The sequence below is a fragment of the Ovis aries genome, chromosome 7, assembly GCF_016772045.2.
Source record: "Ovis aries strain OAR_USU_Benz2616 breed Rambouillet chromosome 7, ARS-UI_Ramb_v3.0, whole genome shotgun sequence".
Classification (NCBI taxonomy): domain Eukaryota; kingdom Metazoa; phylum Chordata; class Mammalia; order Artiodactyla; family Bovidae; genus Ovis; species Ovis aries.
Window position 1 is genome coordinate 77,857,057 of NC_056060.1, and position 21,036 is coordinate 77,878,092.

General features: G+C 38.0%; 2 protein-coding genes across 11 annotated transcripts in view; both read left to right on the forward strand.

Moving 5' to 3' along the window:
- RAD51B (RAD51 paralog B) overlaps positions 1-21,036 on the forward strand; it is a 632,024-nt gene that overhangs the window by 99,199 nt on the left and 511,789 nt on the right. For 2 of the 10 annotated variants that reach the window (XM_042252668.2, XM_060418206.1), the window contains exons 8-9: positions 13,801-13,906; positions 14,588-16,014. The exons of the other annotated variants lie outside the window; for them this stretch is intronic. In XM_042252668.2, coding sequence (XP_042108602.1) covers positions 13,801-13,906; positions 14,588-14,649 — 168 coding nt within the window. In that variant the 3' untranslated portion in view covers positions 14,650-16,014. Of the gene's footprint in view, positions 1-13,800; positions 13,907-14,587; positions 16,015-21,036 lie in introns of those variants that run through there. 10 annotated transcript variants of the gene reach the window in all.
- Positions 595-7,253, forward strand: LOC101116576 (sentrin-specific protease 8-like). The gene has a single exon (XM_004010744.6). It carries the CDS (start codon positions 770-772, stop codon positions 1,406-1,408), a length of 639 nt encoding a protein of 212 aa, XP_004010793.3. The 5' UTR covers positions 595-769; the 3' UTR covers positions 1,409-7,253.

Here is a 21,036-nt window from a genome sequence, read left to right on the forward strand (position 1 = left end):
TTGATGCTTTTGAACTGTGGTGTTGGAGAAGACTCTTGAGAGTCCCTTGGACTGCAAGGAGATCCAACCAGTCCATCCTAAAGGAGATCAGACCTGGGTCTTCATTGGAAGGACTGATGCTGAAGCTGAAACTCCAATACTTTGGCCACTTCATGTGAAGAGTTGACTCACTGGAAAAAACCCTGATGCTGGGAGGTGTTGGGGGCAGGAGGAGAAGGGGACGACAGAGGATGAGATGGCTGGATGGCATCACTGATTCGATGGACATGAGTTTGGGTAAACTCCGGGAGTTGGTGACGGACAGGGAGGCCTGGCGTGCTGCGATTCATGGGGTCTCAAAGAGTTGGACACGACTGAGCAACTGAACTGAACTGAACTGTGGTTCTAGATAGATGAATCAATGAAAAAGTAGAAGTAGATTTCTTAATTTGATATATTTGTCTTTTATTTTTATCTAATAATTTTATTTTTATCTAATAAACAGTGATCTTTTAATTCTAACAGTCACACATAATAATAGTAGCTATCAAATAGGATATGGTGAAGATTACGGTGAAGGGTAGACTGAATAATAAATACGGTGTTGTATAGCGCAGCTTTTCCGGCCAGTACAGAGCTGTTTGGAGGCTGGTAGGGGTGGTGAGGCCCGAAGCAAGGACTCTCAGGAGTCTTCTCCAACACCACGTTTCAAAAGCATCGATTCTTCAGTGCTCAGCCTTCTTTATGGTACCAGCTTCTGGAATTTCTGAGCAGCTCTGGTCAGTACAAGATGGACCCAGTAGTCTTGAGTTACATGGACAGTCTACTGCGGCAATCAGACGTCTCACCACTGGATCCTCCAAGCTGGCTCAGTGACCATGTTATTGGGTTTGCCTTTGAGTACTTTGCCAACAGTCAATTTCATGACTGCTCTGACGAAGTCTGTTTCATCAGCCCCGAAGTTACTCAGTTCATCAAGTGCACTGGCAACCCAGCAGAAATCGACGTGTTCCTTGAACCCTTGGACCTCCGCAATAAGAGAGTTATATTTTTAGCTATCAATGATAATTCCAACCACGCAGCTGGGGGAACCCACTGGAGCTTGTTGGTTTATCTGCAAGATAAAAATGGCTTTTTTCATTATGATTCTTATGGTGGAAGTAACTCATTCCATGCAAAACAGGTAGCAGAGAAACTAGAGGCTTTCTTAGGCAGAAAAGGAAACAAACTGGCCTTTGTGGAAGAGAAAGCCCCTGCTCAACAAAACAGCTATGACTGTGGGATGTACGTGATATGTAACACTGAGGCCTTGTGTCAGAACTTCTTTAGACAACAGCCAGAATCACTACTGCAGCTACTCACTCCTACATACATCACAAAGAAGAGAGAAGAATGGAAAGATCTCATTGCCAGACTTGCCAAAAATTAGCTGTTGAAATATGTTTGACTTTTGAAGTCTCTTTCTGCCTGTCCCCATGAATTGGATGGCTGCAGTCTCAGTGCCTGAGGGAAGATGCCTAGGAGAGGAAAGCTTAGAATGCTTACTTTCTCCTGAGAGAATGTTGTCCTCCACATTATCCTAATGGAAAGTGTCACTTTAACCCTAACTTCAGAGCAATATGTTCTGTGAAAGTGTCTTCAAAATATGCACCAAAACTGATTAATTCCCTTTTGGGCTCCCTTATCCACATTGGTTTAGTCCAAAGAAAAGAGATTGATCTGTGAAACAAATTGAGAATATGTGAGATTTAGAAGCAAGAAGAAAATCATACAGCAACCAAAGACTTACTGCACAGCCCACATATTTCAAGAGGTCAACTAGCTGGAAGCAGATCAAGACCTAACCTAATTCAGGATTGAAGTTTTATCAGTTACTCGGTTCTGTGATACCTCCTCTTCCGTTCAACAAGCAAAGGCTTTCCCATCTATAACCTTTGCCAATACTTGATAACGATGGTGTTAGCCCATAGTCACCCATCTAATTCCTGGAGCCCTTTAAGAAAGGGGGACTGTTAAATAACTTTGTTAAAATTAATGTCTGTGGTGGACCTCTTGTTTTGCATCTGAAACTTAGTCAAAGTTCTTTTATTTTTGAGATACAAAGGAGAAAAAGTGACCTTTCTCAACTCTTTCACTTAATTCAAAATGCAGACAGTGTAATTTTTGAAATGTGGAACCGAGTAAAATGAAGTGCTATTCCTTCTAAAAATAAAAAATAAATAAATACGGTGTTAAGTGTAGTATCTGAGGTTTAATGAATACTTACACAAGTATTAGCTATTGCTGTCTTCATCGTCATTATTATCATTATAGTAATATGTATATTATATATCTCTATGACTGAATACATAGCATAAAATCACCCCAAAATGTAAAGAAATGGGAAGGCTATGTTAGCTGGCCTCTTGTTTAGGGAAGCAGATTATCCCAGGAGTTGAGTTTCCTGTAAGGCATGTGTATCTTTCATTCATGGGTTAATGGCAATATGGGTAGCTTTTTTTAAAAAAAATTAATTTATTTTTTACTGAAGGATAATTGCTTTACAGAATTTTGCTATTTTCTGTCAAACCTCAACATGAATCAGCCATAGGTATACATATATCCTCTCCCTTTTGAACCTCCCTCCCAGTTCCCTCCTTATCCCACCCCTCTAGGTTGATACAGAGCCCCTGTTTGAGTTTCCTGAGCTCTTTTGATGCAAGAAAAATGGCGTTAGATTGATTATAAACTCATGAGGGCAAGGTCTGTGTTTTATTTGCCTGTATCCTTTTTGGTTTTGGCTGTGCCCTGTGGCTTGGGGGATCTTATTTTCCCAACCAAGGGGTCTAACGTGGGCCCCCTGCAGTGGAAGCTTGGAGTTCTGACCACTGGACCACCAGGGAAGGCCCTCTTTGCCTATACCCTTAACTCTCTTTTCAGTGTCTAGCTCATGATTGGTGTTCCATTACTTGTCTTTATTTATTTATGTTTTCTTTGTTTTTCCTTTAGCTTCCAAAAATATTGCTGTTTCCATATTCAGAATTCCTATGAAAGAGTTACATTAGTATTGTGACTTTTTGAATTATTGATTAAAATGTGGATCTTTTTTGGAATGTTTTGCTTGAAGCAAATTACCTGTGAAACAAGACTCAATTCAACTTAAGAACATTCAGACTTAAGACTTTTTGTAGAAAGGCAAATATTTGGTCTTAACAAAGGAAAAAGAACTTTATCTTCATTTGTGTGTGTGTCAGGCAATCACTGATGTTTAACAACACTTAAGTTACCTAGTGTACTGGTGTGTATATATCATAATGGAAAAATGTACTGCCTAAAGAACAATATCTTTAATAAGATATTTAAGAAACACCGTTTACTCTCCCATATTAGAGAACTTTAGACAGCCCAACAGATATTTATGATTATAGGAAACATGATATTTTTCAGAAATGAATGCCAACCATAAGTATGACTACTGTGACAAAATTAGGTAAAATAGTTACATCTGTTAACTTATCTGTCTTTTGGAACTGTATTTAGATTAAATAGTAAATTGGACATAAAGATTAGTATCCCTATTGCATAAAAGAGCCCAGCTATATGCAGGCCCAGGGTACTTCGTAATAGTTTATAAGAACATTGTAGATATGACCCCTTTGAAAAATGGACTCTCATGAGGCTTGGTTGGTTCTTGAATCATGCAAGACTGAGTTCAAGTTAGGGGACATTTAACTTCTTTGGTCATTGAATTGTTTTCTCCCTATTTCTAGTAATAAACAATGAACTCTGGATGCCTTCTGAGACAGAGTAGAAATAGTACATATCTCTAGTAACAGGAATTAGGGTCTGGAGATAAATGATACTCACCATACAGTGTTACAATATCTTTGTTTTGGTAGGAGATTTGCTTACAATATATGTAGTTGGTCACCTATGGTTTGGTATCCATTGAAATGTACTATTACTCATTTGGTCTGGAGTTGGGTGAGGTTTGTATTAACAATAGCTGCTTGTTGTCAGAGGGCTTCTGGTCTTTTTCTTTCTTCTGTGGTAATGTGCTATTATTAAGTGAAATTTTTATGAACATTTTAATTTTTTTATTTTTTTTAATTTTTAATTTTTACTTTATTTTTCTTTACAATACTGTATTGGTTTTGCCATACATTGACATGATATGAACATTTTTAGAAGAATAGAAATTGAAAAATTATTTGTTAACCAGCCTTAAATGTAGTGTTCATTCCTCCCACCCCCCCAAAACTTATTGTCCTCTTAGACTAAAAGGTTTAGACAGTGGAGTAAGAATGATGAGTAATTTTGAAATTCAAAAGTTAGAACCTGTTTTCTCTTGATCATATAATCACAGGAGTCACAAAAGGGCGGGCCTCATTGTCAGGAGATGAGAGTTCAAGATTAACTGAATTTAAAGTTTTAAATTAGGGTCTTCCCTGGTGGTGCAGTGGATAGGAATCCACCTGCCAATGCAAGGGGGCACAGGTTCGACCCCTGGTCCAGGAAGATTCCACATGCCTTGGAGCAACTAAGCCTGCCAGTCACAACTACTGAACCCATGTGCCACAACTACTGAAGCCCCGAGGGTAGCAACTCCTGAAGCCTGCGTGCCTGGATTCTGCGCTCCGCAACAAGAGAAGCCACCATAATGAGAAAATTGTGCACTTTGATGAAGAGTAACCCCTGCTCGCCACAACTAGAGAAAAGCTCATGTGGCAAGGAAAACCCAGTGCAGCCAAAAATAAATAAATAAATACATTAAAAAATTTAAATTTTACTTTAACCATAGTAACATTATTAAAAGCCTTATTTAAATCACAGTTGACTTTATACCACCATGTTGTCTTGGGAGGTAATGTCAGGTGGCTGGAGAGTTGCTTATAGTTAACCTTGAAGGTACCTCATTTTCCTGAGGATACTTTCTATAGCTTAGTATTTATTTGCAAAATAAACCACATTTTCCTCTTGCCTTATTAAAATGATGGAATTATTTCTAGCATATGGAAACATTTCTGCACCTCATGTTCTTTTGAGCAAGTAACCCCGTGTGATTTACAAATGTTGGTAAAAGCAATAGATATTTCCAAATGCTATTAGAATGATGCAACTAATATGTAGGTATTAAAAAATTTTCTTCATTGGGATAAATGAAACCTGGAATGAATAAAGTATTATGTACTCTTTCTACTGTTTTGATTCCAGAATTACTTCAACTATTGTTGCTACTTTAATTTTTGCTGTAATATCAGTATCACCACAAAAGATTCAACAGTCCTCTTAACAGGCAACCAAATGTTGCCCAAACCAAAGGTAGAAAGTTCTCCCTGCTTCACTTATAGAGAAAATAGCTGGTAGTTAAAAAAAGGTGTCCAAACTCTTGAAAGTATCATTTTAAATTATCATTGTCAAAACAAAATACATGCCAGGTTAAGCGTATAAACTCTGTACATGGAAGAATGAATGAAATATTTCTATAATATATTAATGATGATAAGATATTAATATATGGGGAGAAGTAATAGTAAACCTGGTCCTGTATTCTGACTGTAAATGAGCAGGGTGCTCATAAAAAATAGTGACATATCACTTTAATAGGATATACTCTAAACTTCTTCCTAAATGACATCTTGAAATTTTGCCCTGTCCAAAATCTTTTTTTTTTTTTTTTTTTGAGTAAGGACAGATGGGTTTAGCTGCTGTCTTCAAAGAAAAAGAAAAAGTGACATCATAACCTATATTAAATTTCATGAGGTAAAGTAAAGATGGCCTCTGAAAAAATGATAAGGTAGAGAAGGAGCAGGAGAAGAAGGAAAGGAGCTTTAAAAAAAATGGAAATAGTTGAAGATATTAGGGTATCTAATATCATCAGGAACGGTATGTAATGAGACTGTTGGCAGAGTGCAGCTTCAGAGTTCTCTGAGGATTCTAAAAGCAAAAATTGTTTTTTCAACACAAAAGAATCAGACATTCTTTGGCATCTTAAAATGAGTGTCTGCTACTACATCAGCTGTTTTGTGAAACATCATTAATTCAATGCATATTCTAAATCCATCTACTGTAGGCTGCTATGCTGAGCATTTCAGAAAAAAACAAGATGTTACGATATTGTTTCTGTCTCAGAGAATTTATTATCCTTCACTTTTCACTTTCATGCATTGGAGAAGGAAATGGCAACCCGCTCCAGTGTTCTTGCCTGGAGAATCCCAGGGATGGGGGAGCCTGGTGGGCTGCTGTCTATGGGGTCACACAGAGAGGGACACGACTGAAGTGACTTAGCAGCAGCAGCAGCAGCAAGGGAGAGAGCATCCATATACGAATATCTACAGCACAGAGCAGAACAAACATCTGAGAGGACTCTACTGACAAGACAGATTCCATCCTTTTGTCAAGATGAGTGCTTCATGAAGGAGGACAGGTGAACTGGGTGTTGTTTTGCTCTTTTTTTTTTTTTTTCCGGCTATGCCACGTGGCTTGTGGGATCTTAATTCCCTGACCAGGGATCAAACCCGAGCCCCTTGCAGTGGAAGCACTAAGTCCTAACCACTGGGCTGCCAAGGAAGTCCCCCGGGGTTGTTGTGTGTGTAGAATTTGGACAGTTTAAGATGGAATTGGGGTAGGAGTTAGGCTTTTGGCAAAGAAAGAAGCATGAGCAAACTGGAGCAGGGATGGAGATGGGGGACATGTTTAGGGAACAGGGCAGAGCTGAGACAGGGTGAAGTGTAGGTTTTATGGAAGAGAGTAGTGGGAGGCAAAATGGAAAGTGAAGCTTGGAGTCAGGCATGGAAGGTTTTAAAAAGTGAACTGAAGGATTTTGGTCTTTATTCTCTAGGCAGTGGGGAGTCCATGAAAACTTTTCATTGGTGACAAGACAGGAGCTAATAGCTGTGCTTTAGAATACTTAACTGGAAGGGTACAGTGTAGTAGGGAGAAACTTTAGAACTAAGATTTAAAATTAAGAGGCCTGGAGAGGCCCACGTGAAAAATAATCAGGGCCTGACAGAAGGTGTGGAGTGGAAAAGGAAAAAAGGAGAAACATTTAGTAAGAATCAGCAGAACTGAACTGTGATTATGTGGGGTAAGTAGAAGAAAAGAGAATTCAAGGAAGATTTGCACCTGCCTGAGTTAGGGCAGTGGTGCTGCCATCAACAGAAAGAGGAATGTTAGGCAGAGGAGCTGGTTTGGGAAATTAAGAAAATTCGTTAAGGCAGTGGTTGAGGAGGAAAAAAGAAGATTCGTTAAATGCTTGAAATGAATGGGTAGGGGCCCATAAGAATGGTAAGGAAGGAAAATAAGAAGACAAGAGAAGATTAAAGATGAAACCTTAAGAAATACGTCCCTTTGGGGATTCGAATAGAAAAAAAGGAAGAAGTTGGCAAGAATGGTCAAAGAGGGGATGAAGAGATAAGGATGCTCTGTTATTCAAAGGTCCCTTTTTTAGGCGCTGTGACCCTGTTTTACGGTGGTCACTGAAGATTCTACTATCTGTGTGGTCCCTGCTATACTCCCTCAAAGACTCCACTGTCCAGTGAGTGGCCTTTCTACCAAAGAAAACCACCCAAATTTCTGGGAAATTGGTTACAGTAGCCCTCTAACTCAACTTAATTCCATTGTTCTTTTTATTTCAACATCACAGGAGCTGTTATGACTGATAATCAACAAAAGGGTACAAGGAATCAGAGGCTTACATTGCCAGTGCCGAGGTTATATAGCACTCCCGAGCTCACCTGATAGATCAGATTCTATGTGCGTATTTCCCCCATGGGGAAGGAATGAGCGTGAGTCCATCGTTTCTTTTCCCATATCTTATGAGTGAGGGAAGGGTGGTAGGCATTTTGTTGATGTGGAAGCTGGCTCTTATGTTCGTTCTCCAGATCACCGTGTCACTTGGAAACCAAGAGATGAAAACATTTTAATGAGAGTTCAGTCAGTAGTATCATGATTAACACCACTTGGTTTAGTGGTTTTGAGCTCATGGATGGCCTTTGAGAAGATAGTTTTAGTAAAATAATATAGGTAGAAGAATCCACTAGTTATAAATACATTATCAAGATGGACTTAACTATTGTAAACTACTCTTTCAGGACTTGAGCCTGGAGAGGAATGGGAATAGAAGGACAGGAGCACTAGGATGAAAGGAAGATTTTTCCCTCTTGTCTCTCTCTCTCTCTGTTTTTAGTGGGAAAATGAACATGTTTGTAGGCAGAGGTAAGGGAGTCTTACGAGAATGTACTGGGGAGTAGAGGGTTCATTACTGATTGACAGATAATCGGAGGAGTCTGGAAAGAAGGAGAGCAAGAGTATGGGTTCAGGTATTGGTGTTGGGAGGGAATATTTAGAGATCAGAGGAAAAAGGATGAAAGATGGATGAAGGTGGGGGAGCTCCATGGTGGAGAGGACAGATGCTGAGGTACAATGTACCGCATGACCTCAAACATCTCATTAAAGAAGGAAAATCCACTTGTCAGGAGTGAGGGAAAGGAAAGAGGAGAAAAGATGTGGAGTAGCTGCTGTGAGAAATAGTTAAATTGTTGAGTTTCAGTGAGAACACAGTTGAGGATAGTTAATCTTATTTCTTGCTTTTCTTTAGTAAGATTTACGTGAGGTTTTTGTTTTTTTTTTTCACTTAAAAGGATAGAAGAAATTTCCATGAACGTCTGCGCTCAAAAATGTGAAGAATTTTGTTGTCAGCTAATTCATGCTGATGCACATATCTTGGGTCCAGAAATATAGATGACGATGGTACTATTCCTGCTGATGGGTGGATCACAGAAAAGCAATATCCACTGAGGACCTGATGGTTCTTTCAAGTGTTAAAAGAAAACAGAATTTCTTCAGGGACTTGTTTTAGGAATGTAGCTTGGGATTTCGCCAAGAATGTCTTCTCTGTCACTCAGTGGCATGGTTTTGCATGACAGTGTCTGGCTCCTCTTGTTTCTGAGTTCTTCTCTTTCATATGAAAGGTATTTCTCTAGGTTTGGAAATACTCCAAATCAAGATATGTAAAAGATGCTTGACTCAATCCAAGAAGACTGTAAATTTTCTGAATTTGTCATGATGAAAAATGAAATATTATATATAGGTATTGGTGGTAGTTCAGAAAAGTGAGACATTAAATTCTATGGGGCTAACATTCATTGTATAATGTTCATTGTGTATAATGAACTTGACAAACATCTGTAGAACAGAGCAGAATTGAACCATCTGAGAAGACTCCCAGATCCCAGCCTTTTTTTTTTTTTTTTTTTTGGTCAAGGGGAATGCTTCATGCAAGCACACCACATGAACTAGACGATATAGTACATTTAGAATTTGGATGATGAAGGTGGGTTTGGGGTAAGAGGCTTTTGACAAAGAAAATGGTACAAGCAGAGATGAAACAGAGATGGAGATGTGGGGCATATTAAGGAAACTTCTTTCTTTCCCTAGTTCCTTTTCTGAAAGTAAATACTTGAGGTAGCTGCTTGTGGAGGACATACAGTTCAGATAGTATAACATCATTCTTTGTCTTGTTTTCCTTTAATGGTGATTGTCTGATTTTTAGAATTACTTGCTATTCTTAAAGTGGAAAGAAACAAGAAATGTCAAAGTCTTCAAGTTTTAGCAGTTGCGATCTTCTCTTCAACTAAAGAGTGTTTTAAAATACGCCTACTATATATAAGATGTTGATGAACAAGATAAAATTCCTGCCCTGAAAACATGTGCACCCTGTTAAGAGAAATTTCACCTTGGAAATTTTAATTATTTGAACAAACTATGCTTTAGTGTTCAATTTATTACACAATATAAGCAAACCAAATGGTGCATAATTTTGTGTATTCCCATTGTGATTGTAGAGCTACACTGTTCAATATAGTAACCACTAGCCGCTTGTGGCTGTTAAAATGAATGAAAATTAAATAAAATTAAAAATTAAGTCACACTGGTTCATTTCTAAGTGCTTAGCAGCCACATTTGGCTAGTATTTATTAGTATATTCTGTACTGGAAAGCAAAGATACTGAACATTTTCACTGTTGCAGGAAGCTCTGTCCTGTTCTAGAGATCTAGAACATATTTTAATTGTTTGGTCAGGTGATTGGCTTAGTCATTCATCTCCTCAGTGATGCAGCCACAGTACTGAGCATTTTTGCTGTGCTGGGTGCTGTGCCAAGTCCAGCATCATGTCAGAGAAGCCCTGCAACAGCCCAGTGCAGGTGAAGAAACTGAAGCTGAGCAAGGTCAAATCACTTGCCCACATCACTTAGCTGAGAAAAGCCTGAGTCCGGATCTGTACCTGAGCCCCTCTGATGCCATGTGTGCATGTGTGCTCACTCAGTTGTGTCTGACTCGTTGTGACCCCATGCACTGTAGCCCACCAGGCTCCTCTGTCCTTAGGATTTCCCAGGCAAGAATACTGGAATGGGTTGCTATTTCCTCTTCCAGGGGATCTTCCCAACCCAGGAATCGAACCTGCGTCTGTTGCGTCGGCAGGAGGATTCTTTACCATTGAGCCACCTGGGAAGCCTCTCTATAAACCTTCATTAAATGCCTGCTATGTGCCAGGTATTGTGCTAGAGCTAAGTAATAAAGAAAAGTCATGGTTTCTGTCCACATGGACTTTTCAATCTGGTGGAGGAAAGAGATAAGTTAACAGGTGGGTTCCATAGGATATGATAAGTGCTTTCAGTTGGTAAAGAATCTATCTGCATTGCAGGAGATCCTGGTTCGATTCCTGGGTCGAGAAGATCCGCAGGAGAAAGGATAGGCTACCCACTCCAATATTCTTGGGCTTCCCTTATGGCTCAGCTGGTAAAGAATCTGCCTGCCATGCGGGAGACCTGGGTTTGATCCCTGGGTTAGAAAGATCCCCTGGAGAAGGGAAAGGCTACCCACTCCAGTGTTCTGGCCTGGAGAATTCCATGGACTGTATAGACCATGGGGTTGCAAAGAGTCAGACACAATGGAGCGACTTTCACTCACCATGGGAAAAGAAATCCAAGAGACCATGAACAGTATAGAAGGAAAACTACAGAAGCAATGCTCAAAGTTTACCTCTGAGGAAAGGTCAATAGATACTGGCTTGTGTAAGCTGGAGAGAGTGAGTGAAAAGATGATCCTGACAGTGTAAAACACCTAGGATGTAAAACAACATGGCAAATTGGAGGGACTGAAAGATGTTCACTCTGACTGGGGCCAAATAATCTCTAACATCTCATGATTCAGAGTCTTTCTTTTTATGATATGTTTACATTATTCTAAAAAACAGGCTGAAGTTGAACGGTTTTGTGAAGACCTACAAGACCTTCTAGAACTAACACCCAGAAAAGATGTCATTTTCATTATAGGGAGCTAGAATGCAAAAGTAGGAAGTCAAGAAATATCTGGAGTAACAGACAAATTTGGCCTTAGAGTACAGAATGAAGCAGAGCAAAGGCTAATAGCGTTTTGCCAAGAGAATGCACTGGTGATAGCAAACACCCTCTTCCAGTAGCACAAGAGAAGACTCTACACATGAACATCACCAGATGGTCAATACCAAAATCAGATTGATTATATTCTTTGCAGCCAAAGATGGAGAAGCTCTATACAGTCAGCAAAAACAAGACTGGGAGCTGACTGTGGCTCAGTTCATGAACTTGTTATTGCCAAATTCGGACTTAAATTGAAGAAAGTAGGGAAAACCACTAGACCATTCAGGTAGGACCTAAATCAGATCCCTGACGATTATACAGTGGAAGTGACAAATAGATTCAAGGGATTAGATCTGATAGACAGAGTGCCTGAAGAACTATGGATGGAGGTTTGTGACATTGTACGGGAGGCAGTGATCGAGACCATCCCCAAGAAAAAGAAATTCAAAAAGGCAAAATGGTTGTCTGAGTAGGCCTTACAAATAGCTATGAAAAGAAGAGAAGTGAAAGGCAAAGGAGAAAAGGAAAGATATAGCCATCTGAATGCAGAGTTCCAAAGAATAGCAAGGGGAGATAAGAAAGTCTTCCTTAGTGATCAGCACGAAGAAATAGAGGAAAACAATAGAATGGGAAAGACTAGAGATCTCTTCAAGAAAATTAGAGATACCAAGGGAACATTTCATGCACAGATGGGCACAATAAAGGACAGAAATGGTATGGACCTAACAGAAGCAGATGATATTAAGAGGTGGCAAGAATACACAGAAGAACTGTACAAAAAAGATCTTCCTGATCCAGATAATCACGATGATGTGATCACTCACCTAGAGCCAGACATCCTGGAATGTGAAGTCGAATGGGCCTTAGAAAGCATCACTACGAACAAAGCTAGTGGAGGGATGGAATTCCAGTTGAGCTATTTCAAATCCTGAAAGATGATGCTGTGAAAGTGCTGTACTCAATATGCTAACAAATTTGGAAAACTCAGCAGTGGCCACAGGACTAGAAAAGGTCAGTTTTCATTCCAATCCCAAAGAAAGGCAATGGCAAAGAATGCTCAAACTACCACACAACTGCAGTCATCTCTCATGCTAGTAAAGTAATGCTCAAAATTCTCCAAGTCAGGCTTCAACAGTACATGAACTGTGAACTTCCAGACGTTCAACCTGGATTTAGAAAAGGCAGAGGAACCTGAGATCAAATTGCCAACATCTGTTGGATCATCGAAAAAGCAAGAGAGTTCCATAAAAACATTTACTTCTACTTTATTGACTATGGCTGAGCCTTTGTGTGGATCACAGCAAACTGTGCAAAATTCTGAAAGAGATGGGAATACCAGACCACCTGACATGCCTGCTGAGAAATCTGTATGCAGGTCAATAACCAACAGTTAGAACTGGACATGGAACAACAGCCTGGTTCCAAATCGGGAAAGGAGTACATCAAAGTTGTATTTTGTCACCCTGCTTATTTAACTTATATGCAGAGTACATTATATGAAATGCCCGGCCATATGAAGCACAAGCTGGAATTAAGATAGCTGCGAGAAATATCAATAACCTCAGATATTCAGATGACACCACCCTTATGGCAGAAAGTAAAGAACTGAAGAGCCTCTTGATGAAAGTGAAAGAGGAGAGGGAAAAAGTTGGCTTAAAGCTCAACATTCAGAAAACTGGTCCCATCACTTCATGGTTAATAGATAGGGATACAATGGAAACAGTGACAGCCTTTATTTTTTGGGGCTCCAAAATCACCACAGATGGTGATTGCAGCCATGAAATTAAAAGACGCTTGCTCCTTGGAAGAAAAATTATGACCAACCTAGACAGCATATTGAAAAGCAGAGACATTACTTTGCCAACAAAGGTCGTCTAGTTAAGGCTATGGTTTTTCCAGTGGTCATGTATGGATGTGAGAGTTGTGAAGCTCTGTGCTTCTGAGCTTTCTGTGAAGAAAGCTGAGCACCGAAGAATTGATGCTTTTGAACTGTGATATTGGAGAAGACTCTTGAGAGTCCCTTGGACTGCAAGGAGATCCAACCACTCCATCCTAAAGGAAATCAGTCCTGAATCATTGGAAGGAGTGATGCTAAAGCTGAAACTCCAGTACTTTGGCCACCTGATGCAAAGAACTAACTCATTGGAAAAGACCCTGGTTCTGGGAAAGATTGAAGGTGGGAGGAGAAAGGAATGACAGAGGATGAGATGGTTGGATGGCATCACTGACTCCATGGACATGAGTTTGAATAGGCTCTGGGAATTGGTGATGGACAGGGAAGCCTGGTGTGCTACAGTCCATGAGGTTGTAAAGTTGGACACGACTGAGCAACTGGACTGAACTGAAAAAATAGGCTCCTTCCTTTTCTAAAAAGAAAAAAAAAGGTCCCTGGGTCTCTCCCACTGTTTGGGGAGCTTCTTATACCTATCTTACCTTTGTAGATCCTGCAGTTACAGGAAGACAAAAGAGGTAAAAAGAAATTGGAGAAAAGAAGGAAGAAAGAAAGAAAGAAAGATGACCAGAACAAGCTGCAGAGAAATAGGACAGGTAATATTTGATGAGGAATGTCAGTACCATTTATAATTCTCAGATTCCCTGTCTCTTATCAAAAGTTCAGATCAACCATTTCGAAAGGTCATGTCTTTGTATCATGAAATGTATTTATATGAGAATATTTTTGATAAGGTATCTAAAAACTGAACTGCTATAGTGATTCATTTCATTAGAAATCATAATAAAATTTTCTTTATTCTATCATCATGTCTGTGTACTTACAGTATATTCTGCCTGGCAGAAATTTAAATGCTATTATTTTATTTTTATAGGGCAGTACATAGTCACTGTAAGACTGTAAGATTGAAACATAAGGAGTCAGAAATGGATTAAAGTCAGGACACAATGAATTGTATCTTTACTCACCAATTCCAGAGATTATTCCATGTATTATACAAAATACATTACACATAATAAATCTCTCACATTTAGTAAATATTTAGTCGTTGTTGATTTATTTCTGCCTTGGCAGCCATCACGTCTCTGTTCTGCATTGTGAAAGTCTGTTTATATGTCTGTGTCAACATCATCTGCGCTAGGATGGAGGCTTCTGGAAGGCAGGGATGATGTCTATTTGCTTTGCATAATGCTTAGCATATAGCTCTGTACGTGGAGCTTTATTTTTGTTTGATGATGATGATTGATTTATGTATTTCTTTTCTTTCCTGTCTTCAGATTGGCCACATCTTCTGATAACAATGAATCCAGTAGAACACAGAGATGAGATTAACTGTTGAATGCCTACTCAGGCTGGGCAGCCCAATGTCTCTTGCAGCTATATGAGGTTTTACACCACCACAAAGAGGCACCCTTTTGTAAAAAAATGAAAAATACAGAGAAGCCACCCACGTTGGTTTTCATGAGGGAAAAATTTGGTGTCTAGCTTTACCACCAGTGCTTGTCAAATAAACTTGGTATGAAATCAAGGCTGAATACAGTAAACAGAAAATTCAGATAAAAGTTAAGTGGGAAAAAAAAATCCTCTTTGTTTCCATCCCTATTCTTTTTGGGGATGGGGTTCTGGAATAGTGTTGGGGGTTCAATGTAAGTTTGATCAAATGGAGCTGGAGCCAAGTGAGTAAGAAGTCAGTATTTTTTGAAGATCTCCCAACTCTTTGTTTTAGTAAAAACAAATTTTACTACTGTGTCCTCCTTCAGATTATCCATCTTTTAAAACTTGCATCACTAAAGTATATATCTGGGTAACAAAGTCATTGAGTGGACACAATTATTAAGTTTAGTTTTGTTAGAATATTCTGAACACTAAAAAGAAACATCTTAGACTCTTAAGGTACCTTTAAACATTTCCTTAAAAACTTTCTTTTCTCCTTTACTTTGTCTTTTCTGCTCTTTCTCTAGATTTATCATGAATTTTTCTGTTGTATTTCAGAGAACTTTTAGGGGTTACTTGTTACAGCTTTTATTATAGTCAGCTTTTTATGTAACCCTTTTTGTATTAACCTATTATAAGTGACATTTCTTTTATATGATTTCTAGATTCTTCATTTTTATTTTTTATTCTATACTTTATTGAGGTCTGTATGTGTGACATAACAAATCTTATTATAAGGAGAATCAATATTCAGTTCAGTTCAGTTCAGTCTCTCAGTCGTGTCTGACTCTTTGCAACCCATTTAATCACAGCACACCAGGCCTCCCTGTCCATCACCAACTCCCAGAGTTCACTCAAACTCATGTCCATTGAGTTGGTGATGCCATCCAGCCATCTCATCCTCTGTCATCCCCTTCTCCTCCTGCCCCTAATCGCTCCCAGCATCAGGGTCTTTTCCAATGAGTCAACTCTTCGCATGAGGTGGCCAAAGTATTGGTGTTTCAGCTTCAACATCAGTCCTTCCAGTGAACACCCAGGACTGATCTCCTTTAGGATGGACTGGTTGGATCAATATTATTAATATTAAAATTTAGATTATGATTTTTAAGCTTTTTGAAGGTTTCCGTTTGATTCTCTTGGGTTCCTTTGGGCAATACTTACTTTTAAAATTTATATTAGCATTGAAAAATGAAGATAGCCCAGGAATAAATATGTTTATGTATCTTGTGTTATTTAGATGATTAAAGGTTCATTTATGAAACAGTTAAAAGTTATCATGTTATATCTTCTTTCTCCTATATATGTATGTATATATATAAAGACATTTAAAAACATTTATCAATTATAATGTGCCTCTTCCTACCAAGAATAAGACTTTTTTTTTGAAACCACTTTATAAACTTTTTGAAATATACAAATATAAAATTGATATTCTATATGAAGTATTTAAATATACTATTCATCTATTGAGCAGGAGAAGAATCAAGTTCAGGGAAGCTGAATAAACCATCGTTTATTCAAAGTCACACATTTTCATAGGAGCTGAGACTCAAATTCAGGAGTGATTTGATTTCATTTCACTTGATCTTTTCATGACATCATCTCTTTCTAAAAAATATTTAAGTCTTTTATGATTAATTTCCATAAATCACATTTGTTAGTTATCAGTGAAGGTTCTTATTTTCTTCAGTGCAGCATTTCAGAGGAACCTATATCTTGGCTTTTGTTTCAGGACTCTGTCTCAGGGATTTTAGTAATTTGAAAGCATCAGAGTATAGGTTTATCCATATATACACAGTATACCTAAGAGGAAATATATTTAAGAGAAATATATTTTTGAGAATACTGGATGATGCCTGGACATATTAATCAACAATTTCCCAGACTCTGAAAGGAATTTCTTTATCCAGATACAGTTTGATAAGAGAAATTCTCTAAGGTCCTTATTTTTTTAACCTCTGAAACAGAAGAACGAGATCAGTCAGGAAAAAAGAAGGAGAAGTTTTCTTTCGCACATGCTCTGTATCTCTGTCTCAGACAGATGGGGTGCTGGTGATCAGAATACCAACATGGCTTACTTTGCTATTTTTTCAAAGCTACTTACTACTACTACTTATAGCTTGAGGAAGAACTTTATTCTTTGAAAGTTATGTATTTTGGATCATTGACATAAAGATGGTTAGTGCTTAGCTGGATACTTAAGGTATAGTTATATAAGCTCTATATGTTTTAGTGCCTATCAATATCTGTGTACGAGTAACAGTATTCAGAAATATTTAGGAAGTTTAGATAGGCAAAAAGAAAAAATCACTGACTACAGCAGAAAGCTATTAAAATTCTGTTGATAGCCTTTTGGACTTCATACACACAAACACAATTTATGCACACATAAACACAATATACATAATTAAAATAATAAATACACTTTAAAAATATGCTCATTGATGAAAAGTGAGATTGTAGAGCTATGGAAACAAGTTTTGGACTAGAACAACACCATTAAAAAACTAGTAAGTGGTGGAGAACCAATAAGGAATAGAATAAAGATGGCTGAAAATTTAATGGGTTGGAGCAAAAGCTTGACACAATCCCCGTAAAAACGGGTAAAAGATGAAAGCATATTGGTTAACAATGAAAGATATGACACAAGGCGAGTCAAGGAAAAGATTACTGGTGTCTGTGAGGAAGAGGAGTCAAACAAAGGGAACTAAAAAGGTATTCAGAGAATTGAAATATCAAAACTTAACTGAAATGAACAGCTGAATCTGCAGGTTAAACATACGCACCGAATACTGAAATTGGTAAAGAAGAATCAGTATCAACTCATATCTTGGTTGTGTCTGAAGAGAGACTTCTTCAGTCATTACACAGAAGCAAAAGTCATCTGCAAGGGAGAAGATTAGAGTGGTCTGAAACTTCTCCACAACAAAGTGTAATACTAGAGAAGCTGTGTCAACAAAGTTCAGATACAGGAAAGTATGACTAAGAATATTGTATCTAGACAAGTTATTAAAGAATATAGGTAGCAGGCATGTAATCCTCAAATGTGAAAGAACCCTGAGAATACAGTATCTGTGAGATCCCTGGAAAACTCACTTGTTAAAATTAAGCCAACCAAGAGATGAATCAAAACAAAACTGGTTTTGAATATTAAAAACTTTTATATATGTCTCAGATTTAGAAACTGTGGTAACAGGATGTGAAAATTATACACCATAGCAAAGTAAAACAAATATTGGGAGGTGGGTGGAAGGGAAATGGAAATTATTAATCTCTTTATCTTTCATAGCAACAATTCAGTCAATAAAGTCTAAAATTTAAAGTAGTTTTAAAGTAATATTAATCTCTGATTTTTTATAATTTTTCTTAAACATGGATGTTTTATAATTAATTTTTTTTGAGTGAAGAAGCAATTGTCTAAAGTTTAAAATTGCTTCAGTTTCATTTTAACTTCTGTTATTTTCAAGTAAAATTAGCATTGATATATTTTTACTGTTTTTAAAAGTGAGTATACTCATATTTTTTAGAAGTAAGTATACACTTATTTTTAAAACTGGATATACTCATCCTAGAAATAATAAATTTATTTTTGTTTATACTTCTATCTGTATATGTGAGTAGCTGTCTGGAGTGATATTCACTAAATCTTAATACTGAATATTTCTCAGTGGTGAGATTTTGGGTCATTTGTTGAATTTTTCATTGTTTATTTTGTATTATTTGAATATTGACAGACTAGTGAAAATGATACAATGAATTTATTATCCTGAAAAATGGGTTTATACTTAATATATAGTTTCTCAGATATAGAATTGACTATCCTCGTTTACTTTGCCAACAAAGGTCTGTCTAGTCAAAGCTATGTTTTTTCCAGTAGTCATGTATGGATGTGAGAGGGGGACCATAAAGAAAGCTGAGAGCTGAAGAATTGATGTTTTTGAACTGTGGTGTTGGAGAAGACTCTTGAGAGTCCCTTGGACTGCAAGGAGATCAAACCAGTCCATTCTAAAGGAAATAAATTCTGAATATTCATTGGAAGGACTGATGCTGAAGCTGAAACTACAATACTTAGGCCAAGAACTGACTGATTGGAACTAGCTCGTTGGAAAAGACCCTGATGCTGGGAAAGATTGAAGGCAGGAGGAGAAGGGGATGACAGAGGACGAGATGGTTGAATGGCATCACTGACTCGATGGACATGAATTTGAGCAAGCTCCAGGAGTTGGTGATGGACAGGGAAGCCTGGCGTGCTGCAGTCCATGGGGTCGCAAAGAGCCGGACACAACTGAGCAACTGAACTGAACTGATCCTCCTTAAGAAAAAATTTATTATGACCCTTTTCCTCTCGCCATGGTATTTAACAGCTCACAGTGTTTTATGGATATGTTACACTTCTTCCAGTCTTGATCTCAGTTTCTTCGTCTGTAATTTCAGAGTTGGATTAGGTTAGTAGTTTGCAGTCTTTTTCTTTAAACAGTTAGAAACTTCCCAATAAATAAAACAATTTATAACTCTTGGAATATAGTTTCAAAGCTGTACAGATTAGGTAATTTCTGAGATTTATTCCATTTTACCAGAAAAGTGTTTTTCTTAGGATTTTTTTTTTTGAGTGACTGCTTACTGTGTGTTAAAAAAAGAAAAATCAAGTAATAGCCATGATCTTAAGAATCAGAATTTTAAGGTGAAAGGGAGGAGCCTTTAAAAACCATCTCATCTATTTCCCTAACTTTTAGATATAAAGAAACCAAATTTAAAGTTGCTTAACTAATGTGAAATGTATGGAACTTCAGCCCAGATCTTCTGACTTTCTGTGCTGTTCTTTCCTCTACAGTACATGTGAAAAAAAAAAAAATATATATATATATATATATATGTATATTTTAAATGATGGGCAGGAGAGATACAATTTTATCTTAACCTATTTCACATGTAGACTAATTTGTAAATGTGAGGAAGTGCACTTAATTTATAGTGTATTTATTTTTTTCCTCATGAAGAAAGATCTGCAGGGCAGGCATTTATTGAACTCCTAAGTTCCAGAAGTTAGGAAAGTGAGTGGGATTTTGGTGAGGAAGAAAGCATTTACTTGTCAAAGACTTGGAATTTACTGTGGTTGCTGAGATTAAAATAAAACTAAAACTTGACTTGGCAGAGGATTAAAAACGAAGCAGCTCCAACGTGTGTGCACATCATGGAGAAGATGCCATTCTTCCTTCAGGCGTCCAAGGGGGAAGGGAGTATTGTTTCTTTGTGTTGCCGGAGTTGATTTATTTAGTTATGATTTCAGCATGCCTAGGAGGCAAACCCCAGAAAACATTGCACAACATTAACCGGAACAAATGTTTTTTTTCCCCCTATATCCCCCTTGTTAAGGTTTTCCAAATAAAACAGCACTGTTTTTGTTTTTTGTTTTTTCAGACTGTTTAGATGGCTCTGATTATGTTTGACTGTTGGGTGTGGCAGGTTTTCGAATCTTAAGCGGTACTACAGGTTCCTGAACAAGAAAGAGAATTAAAGGTGAGGTGACTTGATTATTGGAATGGGTAGGATGTAAAGTCTGAGAGGTATTATGGTCTGCCACAGGCTGCCCTTAGTAATAGGCCTTCTTGTTAAAAGCCCTATTATTATTGGAAATTTATTTTGGAAACGACCATAGACGAAATTTGACAAGAAAGTAAAACAAACCACCTTGTCTCGTATTTCCTTTCCACACAGGCACTTTGAAGAGCTATCTTGAATATTGTCAAGCCTCAATTATCCTGGGATAGTTTAGCATTAGCACCATCCTCACAGCCTCACAAACTTAAACACACACGGTATTGCTCTATGTGCAAGAGCACAGAGACAGTTAGCAAACAAGATCCTTATCCTTTTGGAGCTTGCTAAAAGTTGATAGCTTCGTATGTAGCTCACCAAATCTCCATCTCATTTCCCCACACGCTGTCTCTGAAGCCTCCTCCCATCCTGTGTTCTCTCTCTTCGTTAATAGCTCTCCATCCTCTCGGCTGGAAGCCTCACATCCATCTTGAGTTCTTATGTTCTCTTAGGTTTCCCAGCCAGTCGATCCACAAGTGCTGTCTCTTCTGTCCTCCAGAACTGCTTTTGAATATGTTTCCTCTCCTCCATTCTCATAGCCATAGGCCTTGTTTAGGCCCTTTTCATCTTTCAGTTCTTAGGAGAGATGCTTGTCTGCTTCCAGGCTTTCCGTTTTACAATCTATCCTCCATACTGCTGTCAAACCTTTCTTTAAAGACAGATCTGATCATACCATCTTCTGACTTAAAAACCTTTG

What these genes read in the sequence shown, in the direction of transcription:
- LOC101116576 (XM_004010744.6), top strand. Translation starts at nt 770, where the DNA reads ATGGACCCAGTAGTCTTGAGTTACATGGACAGTCTACTGCGGCAATCA.